The sequence below is a fragment of the Neofelis nebulosa genome, chromosome 7, assembly GCF_028018385.1.
Source record: "Neofelis nebulosa isolate mNeoNeb1 chromosome 7, mNeoNeb1.pri, whole genome shotgun sequence".
Taxonomy (NCBI): Eukaryota; Metazoa; Chordata; class Mammalia; order Carnivora; family Felidae; genus Neofelis; species Neofelis nebulosa.
This window is the reverse complement of record NC_080788.1, coordinates 115,027,816-115,043,983: the sequence shown is the minus strand read 5'-3', so window position 1 is coordinate 115,043,983 and position 16,168 is coordinate 115,027,816. Positions and strand designations below refer to the sequence as shown.

General features: G+C 37.9%; 1 protein-coding gene across 5 annotated transcripts in view; it reads right to left on the bottom strand.

Annotated features, from left to right (window-relative positions):
- RAD51B (RAD51 paralog B) overlaps positions 1 to 16,168 on the bottom strand; it is a 644,260-nt gene that overhangs the window by 346,898 nt on the left and 281,194 nt on the right. For 4 of the 5 annotated variants that reach the window (XM_058739438.1, XM_058739439.1, XM_058739441.1 and 1 more), the window contains exon 8: positions 6,796 to 6,840. The exons of the other annotated variant lie outside the window; for it this stretch is intronic. In XM_058739438.1, coding sequence (XP_058595421.1) covers positions 6,796 to 6,840 — 45 coding nt within the window. The remainder of the gene's footprint in view (positions 1 to 6,795; positions 6,841 to 16,168) is intronic. 5 annotated transcript variants of the gene reach the window in all.

Below are 16,168 nucleotides of genomic sequence, written 5' to 3'. Positions count from 1 at the left end.
CAAAGGCTAAATAAAACCAAGACACAAAGCTTTTATTTTCGGAAACTTTGGTCTAAAACTCAATGAAGGCATTACTCTCTGCATGTTTCTTTCCCTTAACATAAAACTTTTATGCTCAGAAATGACAATAAAAGGTCTCACAGCCTTTCTAAAATGCAACTTGCTATTCACAATTGTGAAAAATAGACACAAGCTAAAATGTCCAACACTAGAAGAATGGCTATGGAAATTATGTGATAATCATGAGGTAAGTTATTATGCTGCCATTAGAACTGTGTTTACAAAAATGTTCTTAATGGGATGAGAAAATGTTCATGATAAAAAGGTAAATGAAAAACACTATATAGAAACTGTACACAAAGTATGAGCCAAACTATGAAACATTTTAGATTTATGTAAAGTGAGACTAGAAGGAAATACAGGAAATATAACAAAATGCCATTAATTGGTAGACATTTCAGGATTGAGTTTTAGATGATTAACTTTTTGTATAACAGCTTTCTTGAGATATAGTTCACATACCATCCAAATTCACCCATTAAAAAATTTCAGTGGTTCTTAATCTATCCACTGAGTTGTATGACCATTACACCACAGTCAATTTTAGAACATTTTTATCACTTCCAAAAAAAATCCTGTACCCTTTAGCTTCTACCCACAAGTCCCCCATTCCCACCCCTAAGCAAACACTAATATAATTTCTGTCTCTATAGATTTCCCTGCTCTGGACATTTTATATGAATGAATCATACAATGTGTGGTCTTTTGTGAATGGCTTCTTTCACTTAGCACAATGTTTTCAAGATTCATCTACATTGTAACATGTGTCAGTACTTCATTGCTTTTTATTGTCAAATAATATTCCATTGTATGGACATGCCACATTTTATTTATTCATTCATTCATTGATGAATATTTGTTTCTACTTTTGGATATTATGAATAATGCTATGAACATTCATGTAACAACCTATTTTCAGTTATCTTAAGCATATAGCCAGGAGCAGCTGGGTGATTTTTAAAACATTGCTGGGCTCCCAAATTTTCCACAAGCCATATATAATACTTTTATTATTTAAGAAAAAAAGTAACATAAAAAGATATCCTTTTGATTTTACTTCTCTTGTGTGCCAGTGCTTTCCCTGCCCAATCTCTTATTCTCTCCTAAACCAAAGCCAGACGTTTTGTAGTTAATTAACTAAAATGTTTTTAATGAATACTTGCTCTGAATTGGACCTTATACTAGGCAAATTAGAGGATATGAAATAGGAAATGAGGGTTTTGCTTTCAAGAAAGAGATGCTGCTTAACTCTAGAGAAAATGCTTGGGAGGGAAAACCACCAACATTAACCTAGCCATTAGGAGGAAACTAGCATATTCAAGTGGGGTGGGTTCCATGCACTGGAGAGTGAACCATTCCGTTACTCAACATAAAACCAAAGAGTTCTCTCATATGCCTATGCTCTCACAAGAAGTCAGAAAACTGAACTTCATAAGCATTACAACCTTCTGTAAGAAAGTCATGTTCCTAATGAAGATCCCATTGCTGGGGGATGGTTATAAGGTTCTTTCTAACATAGCGACAGGCCCATAGACTAGTTTGATCTGTTATTTTCTTTGTGCATGCACACATACATGCAAACAAAACTTGTTTCCATTTAAGGCTGTGTTGTCAAGGCAGTATAAGCAAGTGGGAAAATGGTGACATTTCTGGAAGGTGAGTGAGGAGTCCATTGAGGACCTCTGGTTCAAAATGAACCTTTCAGGTCAATGCATACATCATGACTAACTTGCAAGAACAACCCGCCTTCCTATGAATGTGTACTGCTAACTGCCTCTCAGACCACCTGGGCCAAGGACAATTCAAGCCATGAGGGACTCAGCAATGTCCACAGACACAGTTGTGTGTGATACAAGAAATCGCATGGAGGAGGGAAATTAACTTTTTAAAATGTAACTTACTATTTAAGCTGTATTTAAAAGTTCTGAAGAGGGGCACCTGGGTGGCTCAGTCGGTTAAGCGTCCGACTTCAGCTCAGGTCACGATCTCGCGGTCCGTGAGTTCGAGCCCCGCGTCGTGCTCTGGGCTGATGGCTCAGAGCCTGGAGCCTGCTTCCGATTCTGTGTCTCCCTCTCTCTCTGCCCCTCCCCTGTTCATGCTGTGTCTCTCTCTGTCTCAAAAATAAATAAACGTTAAAAAAAATTTTTTTTAAATAAATAAAAGTTCTGAAGAATAATATAATACTCATATGCTCAACTTATGATATAAAACATCAGTGAGGTATATTGTAAGGAACAGATGAATGGAAAAATCAAATTATGCAAAGTTAGCGATCAATAATAGAATTAAAAGGTTATAACCATCAGCAAGAGGTCTAAGACTAGGATAAAATGCTTTGCTTTGGGAGCAGAAAATTTGAATCAGGCACTACACAACAACAAAAAATAAATAAAACCAGGCTGCTTTAGGATAATGTAACTTGTCCCAAATAGGACTCTTGCCTGGGCACTCCCTTGCCCTCCTACACTGCAGTCTCCTTTGAAACCATGCTTCTCCCGGGATACCAGATGAATCATTTGTTAGAAAAATGGAGAAAACAGCCTCAGTTTAAAAAGAAGAGAGACTGAGATTCATTGAGGTTCCTATGCATGCTGAAGTCTTTAGGGAACAGGGCCTACATAGACTGCTGTTTTAGTGATTGGGAAAACAACAACAGCTAGAATAATCCACCCCCACGCAGTGCAAACTGAGAGAGTGCTGGGAGTGAAATGCTTTAGTGGAGGTATGCCCACATCCCAGCACTGGAATAAAAGCGGGTTTTAAAGGGCAAGTCTGAAATGTACTCACTGCACATGACCTGCCTTGCTAAGCCTGGTTCTTGTCATGGCTATTATGCCCTCAATTTCATGAACATCGTGTTCACTTGGAAAGAAAAAAAAAAAACTTGTTTTAGTAGTAATTGCACATCAATACGAGAGTCCTATTATTTCTATTAAGTTAATTAACCTATTTTTGAAAAGTATACAAAATAGGTCACTTAAGTGGGTGTGACCTTACCCAGTGAACTATGCTTTTAAACTGTCTCCAACTATTAAGATTTATAGATGCCTTTATCAACATCTTAGTTTGAAAAGGCTAGCTGAGGGAAAGGCATGCAGCACCAGGCAAAAACAGCTTTGGTCCCTATCAATCAGCCTATTAGAACTTAATGATATTTAGATGATGTGATTAGATTTTCGAATTGAATGCTGCTTAATCTAAATTCCAGAGTGCTTGTGTAATCATGCCGTATTTTTAAGGCTTGGGCAAACAGTCTGAGGGAGAGAACTTGTATCTGAGGCCTATAAAAAAGAACGTTCTTCCTAGGCTGCTCAGAAAGAAAACCATCTTACTATAGTACACATACGTGGGCAAAACATGTTTCTAAATAATCACTACCATCATCATCAAAAGCATAAAAGGCCTTTGCAGAACGGAGCAAGGAACTAGGCAACAAACAGTTCGTCTCTCGTTTTGCTCCCGATTAAATGGCATAAAAATCCTAGGAGTCCATTTCTATGACATTTAGTAAAACTGCATTTACAAAGTTTTAAGGTCCTTTCAAGCCTCTTCTCATCTGAGGGTCTCTGGCTCCATGGCCATGCGGCCCACCTGCAGGAGTGCTGTAACTGATAACATCTAGAAGACGGGAGACGTCTGTGAGCTCTCACATTAGAACAAGACGGTTTCACTATCAGAGAGGTGCAGATCACAAAAAAGAACATCAAGCCTCCCAGCATGATAACCCTCTGAGGATCTGTAAGCTCCAGCATTATGCATATGAAATACTTTGGATGTGGAGACCCCAACAGAAACACAGTCAATTGTGTCAAAATCACAGAGAAGCATCCCAACTCAATTCATGCGTGACCCCCTGCTAGTAATCTACCATGCACTCAGAAGCTGTCTTCATAATTTAATGAACTAGTATGAGGAAGCTGGCTCCTTGGCACCTCCAGAAGAAAGTCCAGGCTTCTTAGTATTCTCTTTGAAGCTGCAGTCTCTGTTACCACCTTTATTTTGCTCCTAACTCAGTTCTTCATGTGTGCTTCACTCTAGGTAAGGTGAATTATTGGTTATTTCCCATTCACTCTGGTTTGCCTCCAACTTCATGTCTTTGGTTGTATTATTCTTGCACAGAAAGGTTTCCTCACCCTCCCCACTGTTTGAATCTTACCCACACTTTTAGTTTGGTTGTGTGTCCTGCACATGCTTCAGAGGGTTTATTCTCTGGAGAAGTGTACCTAAACAGATTCTGGACTCAAAGAAAAAAAGCGGAGCTGGGAATGTACTGAACCAAACTGAACCAAACTGGGAGGTTAATAAAAGTCTATGTATGGGGAGAGCAAGATCCCCATCTATAGCCTCTTTCCTTCCCTCAGCCCCCTAAACTCTGATGACCATCTGTTTCACACCCAAAAAGAAAATTGGAAGGTTCCTCTCTACACATAGAGATGAGCTATAAAGAAAAGATATACAGATGAGGGTATGTGGAGCTCCACCTACAAAATACTGGGATCCGTGCCCACAACCCTCTAATGAAGACACCAATCAACATAACTGCCCATATACCTAGAATTACCAGTGTGTCTGTGTGTGTGTGTGTGTGTGTGTGTGTGTCTGCATGTGCTTGCACCTCTTGTTCTCCAATATGAATGGATTGCCAAAGATCAGCAGACTTTTAAAGAAAGCCTCCCACATGAAAGACAAAGAACAGATCTTAACCCCACCAGTGTTACCTGTATCATAAAAATAGCTTGTGTTTCCCAATGAAACAATTATATTAAAGATTTTTAAAGAACTCTTATGGGGATATCAAGTATATGATTCTAATATTCAGCATCTTGTACTTTGATAAGATCTAGATGATTATCAATATAATGATGATAGAAACTTTCTACACACCTTTTATTAAGGTTAAGTTAAAATGTAGTTTTTGCCAGATGAATACAGGGGAAGGGGGAAAAAAAGAGAGGGAAGCAAAACATAAGAGACTCTTAACCATAGAGAACAAACTGAGGGTTAATGGAGGGAGGTGGGCTAAATGGGTGATGGGTATTAAGGAAGGCACTTGTATTGAGCACAAGGTTTTATATGTGACAAATCACTAAATTCTATCCTGAAACCAATATTACACTACATGTTAACCAACTAGAATTCAAACAAAAATTTGAAGAACAAAATGTAGTTTTCACGAAGAAGTGGTGAATGAAGAAATATGAATTTTGTACATTTATATTAAGATAGTGTCCATCCTAGGCCCATTGTCACATCTCACCAAAGTCTAACTTCCCTAGGCTTGCCCCAGCCTCCAAAACTATGCTCCATCTTCTCTCTGTAATCGGTTTCTCTTTTCCAATATAGAATTTACAACTCTCATTTCCTCAGAATTCTCCTCTTGGTGAGTGGCATGAAGCAAGTGATCTGTGTGACTAATATACACTAAGGTATTTAACTGTTAATACATTTGTGTCTCCTTCTAAGGTAAGAGCCTGAGGAAAACAGGATGCTGGAATCAATGAACCTAGGCTCAAGCCCTAGCTCCACCATGTCAATGGAATGACCTTAGATTGGTGAATTGCCTTGAAGTGGTATTTCTTTATCTCTAAAGCATATATGATAAAAATCTTCATAAGGTTGTTTTCAAAATTAAATAAGATAACATTTGTTCATGGAAGTACTTTGTAACTATAAAGTTATAAGAGGGAAAGAAATATAAATGGAATATCAGAACCTTAACAAATGAGTCTTCATGGTGAAATTTCAGACTATCCATAAAATCTTTGGGTAGGTGGAGGGGCTACAAGGACATTCTTGTTGCCCCCTCAATCATATGAATAGTAAATAAAAACCTAGTACACCTATCAAATCTTAATCTGGGTACTTCAAAAAAAATTTTTTCAATGTTTATTTTTGAGAGAGAGAGTGTGAGCAGGAGAGGGACAGAGAGAGAGGGAGACACAGAATCCGAAGCAGGCTCCAGGCTCCGAGCTGTCAGCACAGAGCCCGACACAGGACTCGAACCCACAAACAGTGAGCTCATGACCTGAGCCAAAGTCAGATGCTTAAACAACTAAGCCTCCCTGGTGCCCCCTTAATCTGGGTACTTTTTAAGGCCATTTCCATTCAATACTGAAAAGGGAGTGGGATTTGAACAGGTAGATATGGTCATAAGGTTTACTTCATCCATCCATTCAATCTACCAACTGAGTCCTACCTCTGGGAAGAGTGTAGAGTGTTCAACAATGTGGATGTTCAGGAACCCATAAACTGTCAATGTGGCTGGGGCATAGGCTACAAGAGGATTCGAAGCCAGAAACAAGGCAAAGATCACTAAGACCTCAATAATCAATATAAGTTTAGATCTTGTCCTGTAGGACACAAGAAACCACTAACCTTTTTTAAGTGACAAAGTAACACTTTATGATTTGCATTTGGGGAAGGTTAATCTGGAAATGGTATGAGAATAGACAGCAATCGGATAAATCTAGTTGCAGGAAGACAATTGCAGCCAACCAGTGACAGACAGCAAGAGTTCAATTAAGGTAGTAACAGGGCGATGGATAGAAGGGGCATAAAATACTGAGAGCCAAATCCATAGACTTTGAGGGGAAGGGATGAGAGTTTTGTGGCTTGAGAGAAGGGTGCTTCCATTCACAGAGTAAGGAAATTCAGGAACATTATATTAACTTAAGTTTTGTAGGTATTGAGTAGAAATTATCATAGGCCATCCAGATAGAGAGGTTGTATACTTACTTGAAATATATGTGTGTAGAACTTTTTCTTATTCAGGAAAAAGATCTACGGAAGAAATACAGATTTGAGAATCATTAACAGATTGGGGCTAACTGGAATTACGAATTCGGCAACACTTTCTAAACACTTTCTTTGCTGCTACTTTACTTAGCCTGTGCCACCAGATAAGTATTCCCAGATCATTTAAAACCAAGGACACGTTGAAGACGTGACTTAGTTTATAGCTAAAAATATAATATTTAATTGAAGTGTTGGTACAGATAACAAAACAATTTCTAAAAGTCATGCCATGGATTTTACTATGCTCAGGGTCTAATTAAAAGAGAAAAAAAAAACATTAAATATGGCAAATGATTGTTATATGCAAGACTAGTAAATATTAACACAGAAAAATTTTACTCCAAAGGCTTACTCTTCTGAACTGGATAAATATTTTCTACCCCTTGGTTATAGCACTTTTTATCCATTTAGGCTATAAGAACTTTATACTTTCTCTCCTCAGTTTTAACAACTTGCCTGTCAGGTAGGGAAATGGACTAAGACTTGTATCTTCATGGCATGGCTGGAGAAACTAAAACCAAAAGAGTAGAAGCAATGTGCCTGTGCTCTCCCAGCAGGTCATTAAAGTGAAGCTGGAAACTGAATACAGATATCCAGACTCTTGGTCTTCACTCAACACTGTCACCATCATCGGTCACCTTTAGGATGGTACTGCCAGGAACCTGGCACTATATTCATGGCACCATGCCAGCCATTCTCATAGAATAAGATATTAATGCAAAGATCATTGGAGGGGCAGGGCTGGAGGTGCGGGGTGGGAATTTTCTCTAAGGCCTTTCAGCTATTTCTTTTATGTACCATCTTTACCAAATTAAGTGGACTACTACATATTATGCAAAACTAAAAAGAATTTTATAAGGTACTTGCAACTTCAAGTATAATGCCAATGCAAAAGATACTCTATCTTGGTAAAGAGAGTTGTTTTGATCATTACTAAAAAAAGAAAGTTTAATGAGGTGGACAAGATGATACTGAGAGCTGGCATGAGACTTGGAGCCCTATATCGTACCACCTGGTCATCGTGCACATCTAGTTGAGCCTTGGTATAACTGGAAGTTACTTTGAGATAATAGTGTCTTTCTGGCTAGTGTGAAATAACTGCTCCGTTTCATGCCACTTCTCACAAGTCAATAATCTACATCACAAAATAAATAGTACTTGTGACCTTAGTAGGACTCTCTGCCCAAGGGAAAAAATCTGGATGAATAAAGTCTGAATTTCCACCTAACTACTCCTCTCTCCACTGTAAAAGCTGACCCTTTTCTCACTGCTCCATCCAAATCAATAACCTCTGAATGGCTGTTATCTCTGTCTGGCAAGGCTTGCACGCCACTGTGCAGTCTTACTTTCCTTCTGAGATGAATCACAGAGGTTTCCAGGTTTATATACAATGTTAACTGATGCAAAGTTCCCAATGTGTTATTAATGGGACAAAAGAAATTTCATTTTAGAGTGATTTTCAAATCTCCCTACAGAAGGACATCTGAAAGTACTTAAGAAACACACTGTATTCCTAGTGGTTGAGAGGGAGGAAAAAAAACCCTCTGTCTTGCTCCATAAAGGTTATTGAAAATACCATGCGATTAATGCTATTTATATGGCGTTGAGCTAAACTCGAAAGGTAACACTTAACCACTCTGTTTACCAAGTTAATCTACCAGATTTGTTTACTTTGTCTGATTTACGAAGACAAATACGTTGAGTGTCTGAAATGTTTTATCTGGCCCTGGGAAAGGAAAACTGAAGGAGTGTTGTGCTTTTATTAATAGATAAGTGCAAACAGGCCCTATCCTATCAAATGAACAGCTAGGACCTTTGGCCACTGTTTACTGAAAATAAAATTAGCCTTGGCTGGCAGGTACTTATCAGATCTGAGAATAATTAACTACTCACATCTGGTACATGTTACTGAAAATGCTAGTGGGAGCCATTAACTTTGGTAAGGGTTATTTTTCCTGAACAGCTAACATCCCCCTAACATTCCATCGGAATGCACTCTTTCTTCCCAAACACACTCATGGCAGCACCAAAAGCAGTTCCACAAGCTGTTTCTCCATTTCAACCCAACAGAAAAACAGTTCTAGAAATCCAAAAGAAATTACTGTGACACGGCTGGTTCCCACCACACTCCACAACGCTCCCCAATGGGAGCACCTGTCCCAGAAAGCACTGGGAGCTTTGCAAACAAACAAGGGTCATTTAAGTTAATCAATAATAACAGTTTGCACTTCAAGTTTTTTTTTTCCCCTCAAAGAGCTTCAAGGAACATCACCAAGACAGAATAAAATGAGTACAGTTTTCACAATTCAAAAGGAGAGCCTAGGAAACAACATCCCCCATTACCAGTCAGTTGAAAAGGTGGTAATCAAATGCAGGTACATTGTGCCTAGTTCATTTCTTTTCTATTCTAACAATTTCTTTACTAGGTAATAATTTTCATGATTTTATTAAAGGAAAGGAAATGCTCCAAGGCATTCATATCAATAAGCAATGCAAAATAAATCATTTTATATTTATGTCACGGGAGCTAAGACACAGGAAACTCAAGGGCTCTGCAATTAGCTTGCTGTGAAATTCTAAACAGGTCAAATGACTTGTTTAGTCAAGTGACTTCTCATCTCTCTGCTCTATAAAACAGAGAATACCAACTTACATAACAAAGCTATGGGGAGGAGTAAACTTCAGATAGCACCAGGAAAATGCTCATAAATAGAAAAGAAATTCCAAATCTCTAAGAACATTTCTTCTCAAGAAAAATAGTAGGCCTGCATAATAATAAATTATAACATTTTACCCAGCACCATTTATCAAAGTATTTTTCTGACATTATTTTGCAAATATTATTGCCTATCTTAATGTGACAAAAGGCTTTGCATTTTAGTGATTAAGACCTTGGGTGGTTTGAAGATCAGAAGCTGCCTGCCTTATTTCCTACGAAACTACAAACTAGTTTATTAACAACGAATAGATGGTCTCCAAGTACATACATACCTTACTAGAATATGTGTAGTGGGTAGACAACAGACACCTTAGGAGATGAGGTCATGAACTAAGAAACGGCTAAGTCTCAGGACAGGGAGCCAGTAAATAAAGTTTGGGAAACAGAAGGAAGCAGGAGTAACACATGAGGGAAAAAAGATAATACAGGGGAGGGAAGAGAGGCCCCAAGAGAGGGCAGAAGAACAGAAGAAATAGAAAACCAATGCGTATTTCCTGGATTAGGCAGCTCGGTCAGGTGAGGGAGTGAAGCCAAGCCAGTGGGGACGGGCGTGAGCTGAAGGAACCTCAAAGTGATTAAGAGAGATGATGGGAGGAGGGTTTTCCATGTGAGATATCAAAGCAAATAGGAATTATCTGGTTGAAATCAGAGAAAATGTTGTTGATCTGGGTTGGGTCTGATGAGGTTGAAAAGAACCTGAGAGAGGAATGGATTCCATGGATGTAGTCATGAGGTTTTTGGAACATAACACTGAAAAACTATTTGTGGATAACTGGCAAAATCAGAAAATGCTAAACCCCCAATCTTCCAACTCCAATAATAAATTTGATTTTGATGAACTGCGGAAGATTTCTTATGTGAATGCAATGTGTAGGATCCCCCTAAACATTGGGTTATTCTACTGGAACACTGTCTGTGGTGAACTATAGAAACATAAGTTTCCTAGGATAATTCAGATTTGCACCATTCAGAACTCCCTTGTAGTCTCAGGGAAGTGGACAGTTCGATCCATTTTAATATCATTAAACATGAAGGTTGATTTCTCTGAAGTGTCACACCCCCAAACTAGCAGCTATAACACATTAAATGCACTCTTCTGCCTTCGTTATTCTTTTACAAAGCACTTGCTCATAGAAAGAAATTAAATCTCTTATTAAATTAAACCTCTTGGGGCGCCTGGGTGGCGTAGTCGGTTAAGCGTCCGACTTCAGCCAGGTCACGATCTCGCGGTCCGTGAGTTCGAGCCCCGCATCAGGCTCTGGGCTGATGGCTCAGAGCCTGGAGCCTGTTTCCGATTCTGTGTCTCCCTCTCTCTCTGCCCCTCCCCCGTTCATGCTCTATCTCTCTCTGTCCCAAAAATAAATTAAAAAACGTTGAAAAAAAAATTAAATTAAACCTCTTATTTAATCATTAAATTTCTTATTATCATCAGCAATTTAAAAAATGCTTTGCCTGAAAGTTCTATAAATATGTCCCCTGGTATAGAATCTTCTATTTGAAATCTTTAAAAGGCTTCCAAGACAAACTTATATATTTGTTTTAAAAGTATTCAGTATTTGATTTAAAATATCCCTAGATCTACATTTTGAGGAAAATTTATATGGCTTTGGAATGAAAAAAATTATGCCTGTGAAGTTAGCTAAAGCCTGCATAAAACAGTTTTTTTAAAGGCACATATGTGCTATTTCAATTTACCCATTAAGTAAGAGAATGCAGTATTCTAAAATTGGCTGCTATGAAAATAAAGCAGTTTCCCTTAATTGAGAAGTTACTTAATTGTACCTAGATATTTGAATTATTTCAGTCTTGCTCCTCATTACATCTTTCTTTCAAAAGTTATGTTAATAGTAATAGCCTAGAAATGAAAACTGTAAAGCAGGTTCAAATTTCAGCTCTGTTGACATTCTAGACTGGGTAACTCTGTTGTGGGGGTTGGCTTGTGACTGCAGGATGGTCTCTACTCACAACACCCCTCAAACCACCCTGCACTGTTCTGACAACCAAAAATGTCTCCAGACTTTGTCAAATTTCCTCTGGCAGCAAAATCACACCCTGATGGAAAAGTGCTATAGAAAAATGGCAAACATCACAGTTTCCTGGAGAAACGTAAGGAGAAGGAGTGTGGTATTCCAGGGAGACAACAAGGTGTGGGGAAAAGAGGATAGAAATTAGAGTTAGGCAGATTTGGGTCAAAATTAGGACTTAATCACTCAGCTGTGTAGCCTTGTGGAAATTTATTAATTAAGCCTCAACTTCCTCATTTACAAAAATATTTTTTAAATGTTTATTTATTTTTTGAGAGAACAAATGAGCACAAGCAATGGAGGGGCAGAGAAAGAGGGAGACACAGAATCCAAAGCAGGCTCCAGGCTCCAAGCTGTCAGCACAGAGCCCAATGCGGGGTTCAAACCCACAGATGGTGGGATCATGCCCTGAGCCAAAGTCAGACACTCAACCGACTAAGCCACCCAGGCGTCTCAAGCCTCAACTTCCTCATTAGTGAAATGCGAATAAGATCCTAATAGACATTTGTCTTTGCCATCCAGCATCCCTTTTGGGGGTAAGCCGTTAAGAAGTTCCCTCTTCCTGTAAGGGAAAGGGCTTTCCTGCTCTCAAACCACTGCTCTGAGATTGAGCATTGAACCAGACTTAGCCAATGAAATACCTGCATCCCCTGAGCTTTAATTAGTGGTTCAGGGATAGGCATGTGATCCATGCTGGGCCAATTATAACCAATTCTGAGGCTTTTGCTGGAGCAATGAGGAAAAACGTATTCCCTTTCTGAAGTTACTAAACTCATAGAGAGTAAGCCTGAGGCTTCTGTGTGTGGAAAAGCCAACTCTTCAGAGAAAAGACTGGAAAGATGTAGAGACCAAACCCTTATGAAATGTGTTAATATGTGAAGTCAGATCTACCCATTAGATTTTCATTGGTTGGCTGCAAATTCCCTTTTATTTTAACTTAAGTCAATATGAGTTCTGTTTTACCATCTGGAACCAAAATAGTCCTATCCAATAAGTTACCTATCTTAAACAGCTGTTGAGAAGACCAAGTAAAATAATGAACACAATAGGCCTATAAAGAGCTTCCTTCCCTGATTCTTAATTTATAGAAATCAAAACAAACATAATTACATAAGAGCTCAAAACACAATACAGAGAAGGATCAGAAAATTGAACCCATGACTTGGTTTTGAGCTCTTTTCAATAACCTAGGAGACATTCTAAGACAGCTTAAACTCATAGAGCCAAAAATTACTATGTTTTAAGTTACCTTCAATCAAGTCAATGAATAGCACATGCAAATTCTGGTTTGTCTTCTTTGTTACCATCATTTTTAGGTGGCTAACAGAAAGGGCTTGCTTTGAGTATAAATGTTCCATAGCTTGATTTTTTTTTTCTTTTTTTATTGCCAGAAGGCTGAAAGAAGGGATTTATAGAGTTAGGGGGTTAAATAAAAATAGCAGGGCTGGGGCTAGGGTGAATCAAGTGAGGTACCAACCTCAGCTGCAAAATTTTAGAGGTTGGTAAAACCCAGTAATCAAGATAAAATAGTATTTTAATGCAATTTTTTAGAAATCAAAATTAATGCCAAAAACCCATAATGCAGAAAATACCAGAATTTTAGACAGGATCAGTATCACTGAATTTTCATCTTGCCTTAAGCTTCAATATGGTTCAGCATGGTGTTGCCAAGTAGAGTAAAATTTCTAAACTGTAAGAAGCAGAGACATTTCTGGTGTTCACAAATAACATCAAGGATCTAAACACATTTGAGAGGCAACCCAGCTGAGAACTCTGAATTGAAAGCTAAGAGACTCAAGTTCAAGTTCTAGTTCTGCCAATACTAAGTAAGGTATGTAACTGAGCAAGTTATCTGGCCTTTTCAAATCTTTAGTTCTTTCAAACATAAACTGAAAGGGCTATACCAGATGATCATTAAGATCTTTCTTAACTCTAAAGTTCTGTGATTACATTCTAAATTTGATTTCCTTGGATGCCTAAAAACAAATGATACCAAATATGTTGTATTTTGAATTCAGCATTTGTGTTATCTAGGAGCTTATGAAATGACAAGTGTTAACCATTCAAGTTACCAGTGAAAGTAACCCAGGTTAAGGGTGATTTTGTTTGTTCAATATGAGTGCTTTCACATATTTCAAATGCTATTCGACTATAAGATCCTGCAATGGGGAGGTCAGCAGCTTTCTGTCATGAGTATAGGGTAGCATGGTTGATCTGTGTCTCTAAAGTTGACATAATTCACAGGCCACCCACTGACAAGTCCACTGAAGCATAAAATAATCGAGTTAATAAGTGACTGCTTATAATTCCCAACAATTTCCAGAAATAGGAAAATGAAAATCTAAAATCGATGATGACAAAGAGGTGACAAGTGTCTAGAACAGGCATAAGAAAAAAAAAATCTATTAATTCTTTTAAAATAGCATATTAAGTTAAAAGTTCCAAAAGCAGCGAGTGGTTTAGAAAGCACTGGAAATAGAATGTAAAAATTGAATATGAAAAACTACAATGTCAATGCTCACAGGTTCATACATATAAGATATTTTTCAATTTTTTTTTCCTTTTTGCTGAACCTAAGAAATAAAGAATTCTCCATGCCTCAGAGACAGAGAGGCTCAGTAGCTTTTTAAAAGGCCTTTGTAAATAAAAACAGGTACTATTATCTTTTTTAAACTTTTTATTATGTAAGATTTGAAACATATACAAGGTATACAAGATAGTATAATGATCCCCCATATACTCATTAACTGCTTCAATAATTATCAACTCATGGCCAATGTTACTACATCTATAATCCCACTAATTTCCCCCAATTCTCATAAAGGGTTTTCACTTTAGGCCCAAAAGTAAACAAATCTTTTGGGGCTTTAATTTCCTTGTTTGTAAAACACAGGGAATTATAACAAATCTCCTTACCTACAAATAAGAGTTATGAGGGGCGCCTGGGTGGCTCAGTTGGTTGAGAGACCGACTTCAGCTCAGGTCATGATCTCGCAGTTTGTGAGTTCGAGCCCCGCATCAGGCTCTGTGCTGACTGCTCAGAGTCTGCAGCCTACTTCAGATTCTATGTCTCCCCCTCTCTCTACCCCTCCCTTGCTCACGCTCTGTGTCTCTCAATAATAAATAAATGTTAAAAAAAAATTTTTAATAAAAATTTTTAAAAAAGGGTTATGAAAAATAGCCAAATCTTTCAAGCCTCTTCTAACACTTACTGTGGTATCTGAACATAAGAAATAACAAGATAGCAAAAGAAACTTTTATTTTTAAAAGTTTTTCTTTTAAGCAGTTCAAAGTGCTTTGGAGAATTTATCTTTCATTCTCCCAGCACCTCTATGTGGTGAATGGAAGTATTATTATTCACCTTTAGCAGATACAAAAATTAGAGAAAAAGGAAATGATTCAAGCCAGATCAAATGAAAAATTAATAGGGCAAAAATCCATATTTTCTGACTCCCCATGCTCTGTCATTACCATATGCCACTTCTATCATTATTATAACATATGTGAGTGAAAATGATTTTCTCTAAATAAAATGGACTTTCACTCTATTAAGGAGTTTGTACTTTTAAAAGTGCTCTATAATATGTAGGCATTCAAATATATTGACTGACTTTAAAGCTCACCTTGTAGATTCATACAAGAGCACAATCTTTATTTAGTTGGTTCGGCCTACCTAAAAAAGACAGCGAGAAGTAAAGGAAGGAAATTAAATACACCTGTGGTTCACTGGAATTGAACAATTATAGCTTGCCATTTCACAGGTTTGAAATTTAAACTATTTACTTGGCAGATGCAAAAAATTACTTCAGTATTACACTGGAGAATTACACCGTTTGGGCCCAGTCCATAGTGCCACAGGCATGGATGATGCAATTTCTAACTCAGTTGCAGAATATTTTTATAGCACTTACCAAGTCATTATAACTTCATATATTTAAGACACTTTCCTTCCGATTCATACAATGGTTCCTGTTCATTGCATTTAGTCAAGGCGAGTTTAAACGGTGTGGGGGAAGGAGAAAAAGGGCCATGGAAAGAGTGTGGTGAGAATAGTCTCTATCAACTAGGTTTCCCTAAATGTTGCCTGTTATTCATTTCATGGGATACATCAGGGCAAAGCCTCTTTCCCTTTCTATGGCCTCAAAAATAATAAGCTGTGACCTGAGCAATGTCTTCTAGGACCATCATAGCAGAGAGTACAACTACCTACACATTTAAATGCATAGTTTAAAAGCTCATCTAAGGGGATTCTTCTAGAATTACTTTTCTCCAATTTTGAAAATAATAGGTGAGGCCATGTCCTATCTAATACCTGGCTCCCTAAAGCCTTTTGACAAACCAAACAGAAACCAACCAAGAGGTGTAAACTATATTTTTAAACATAATAGTTTGTTATTGCTAGTATTATTGTTCGTATTCAGGATGTAAAGCTCGTGTGGATTGCTGCTTCTAAAGTAAGGCAGGAAACAGAATTAGGATACAGTAGAAAGAAGAGTGAACTGGCAGTTAAACAACCTAGGTTCTCTTCTGTCTGCATTAATGGGCTCTCTTGGGCAAGGCTGATATGCTT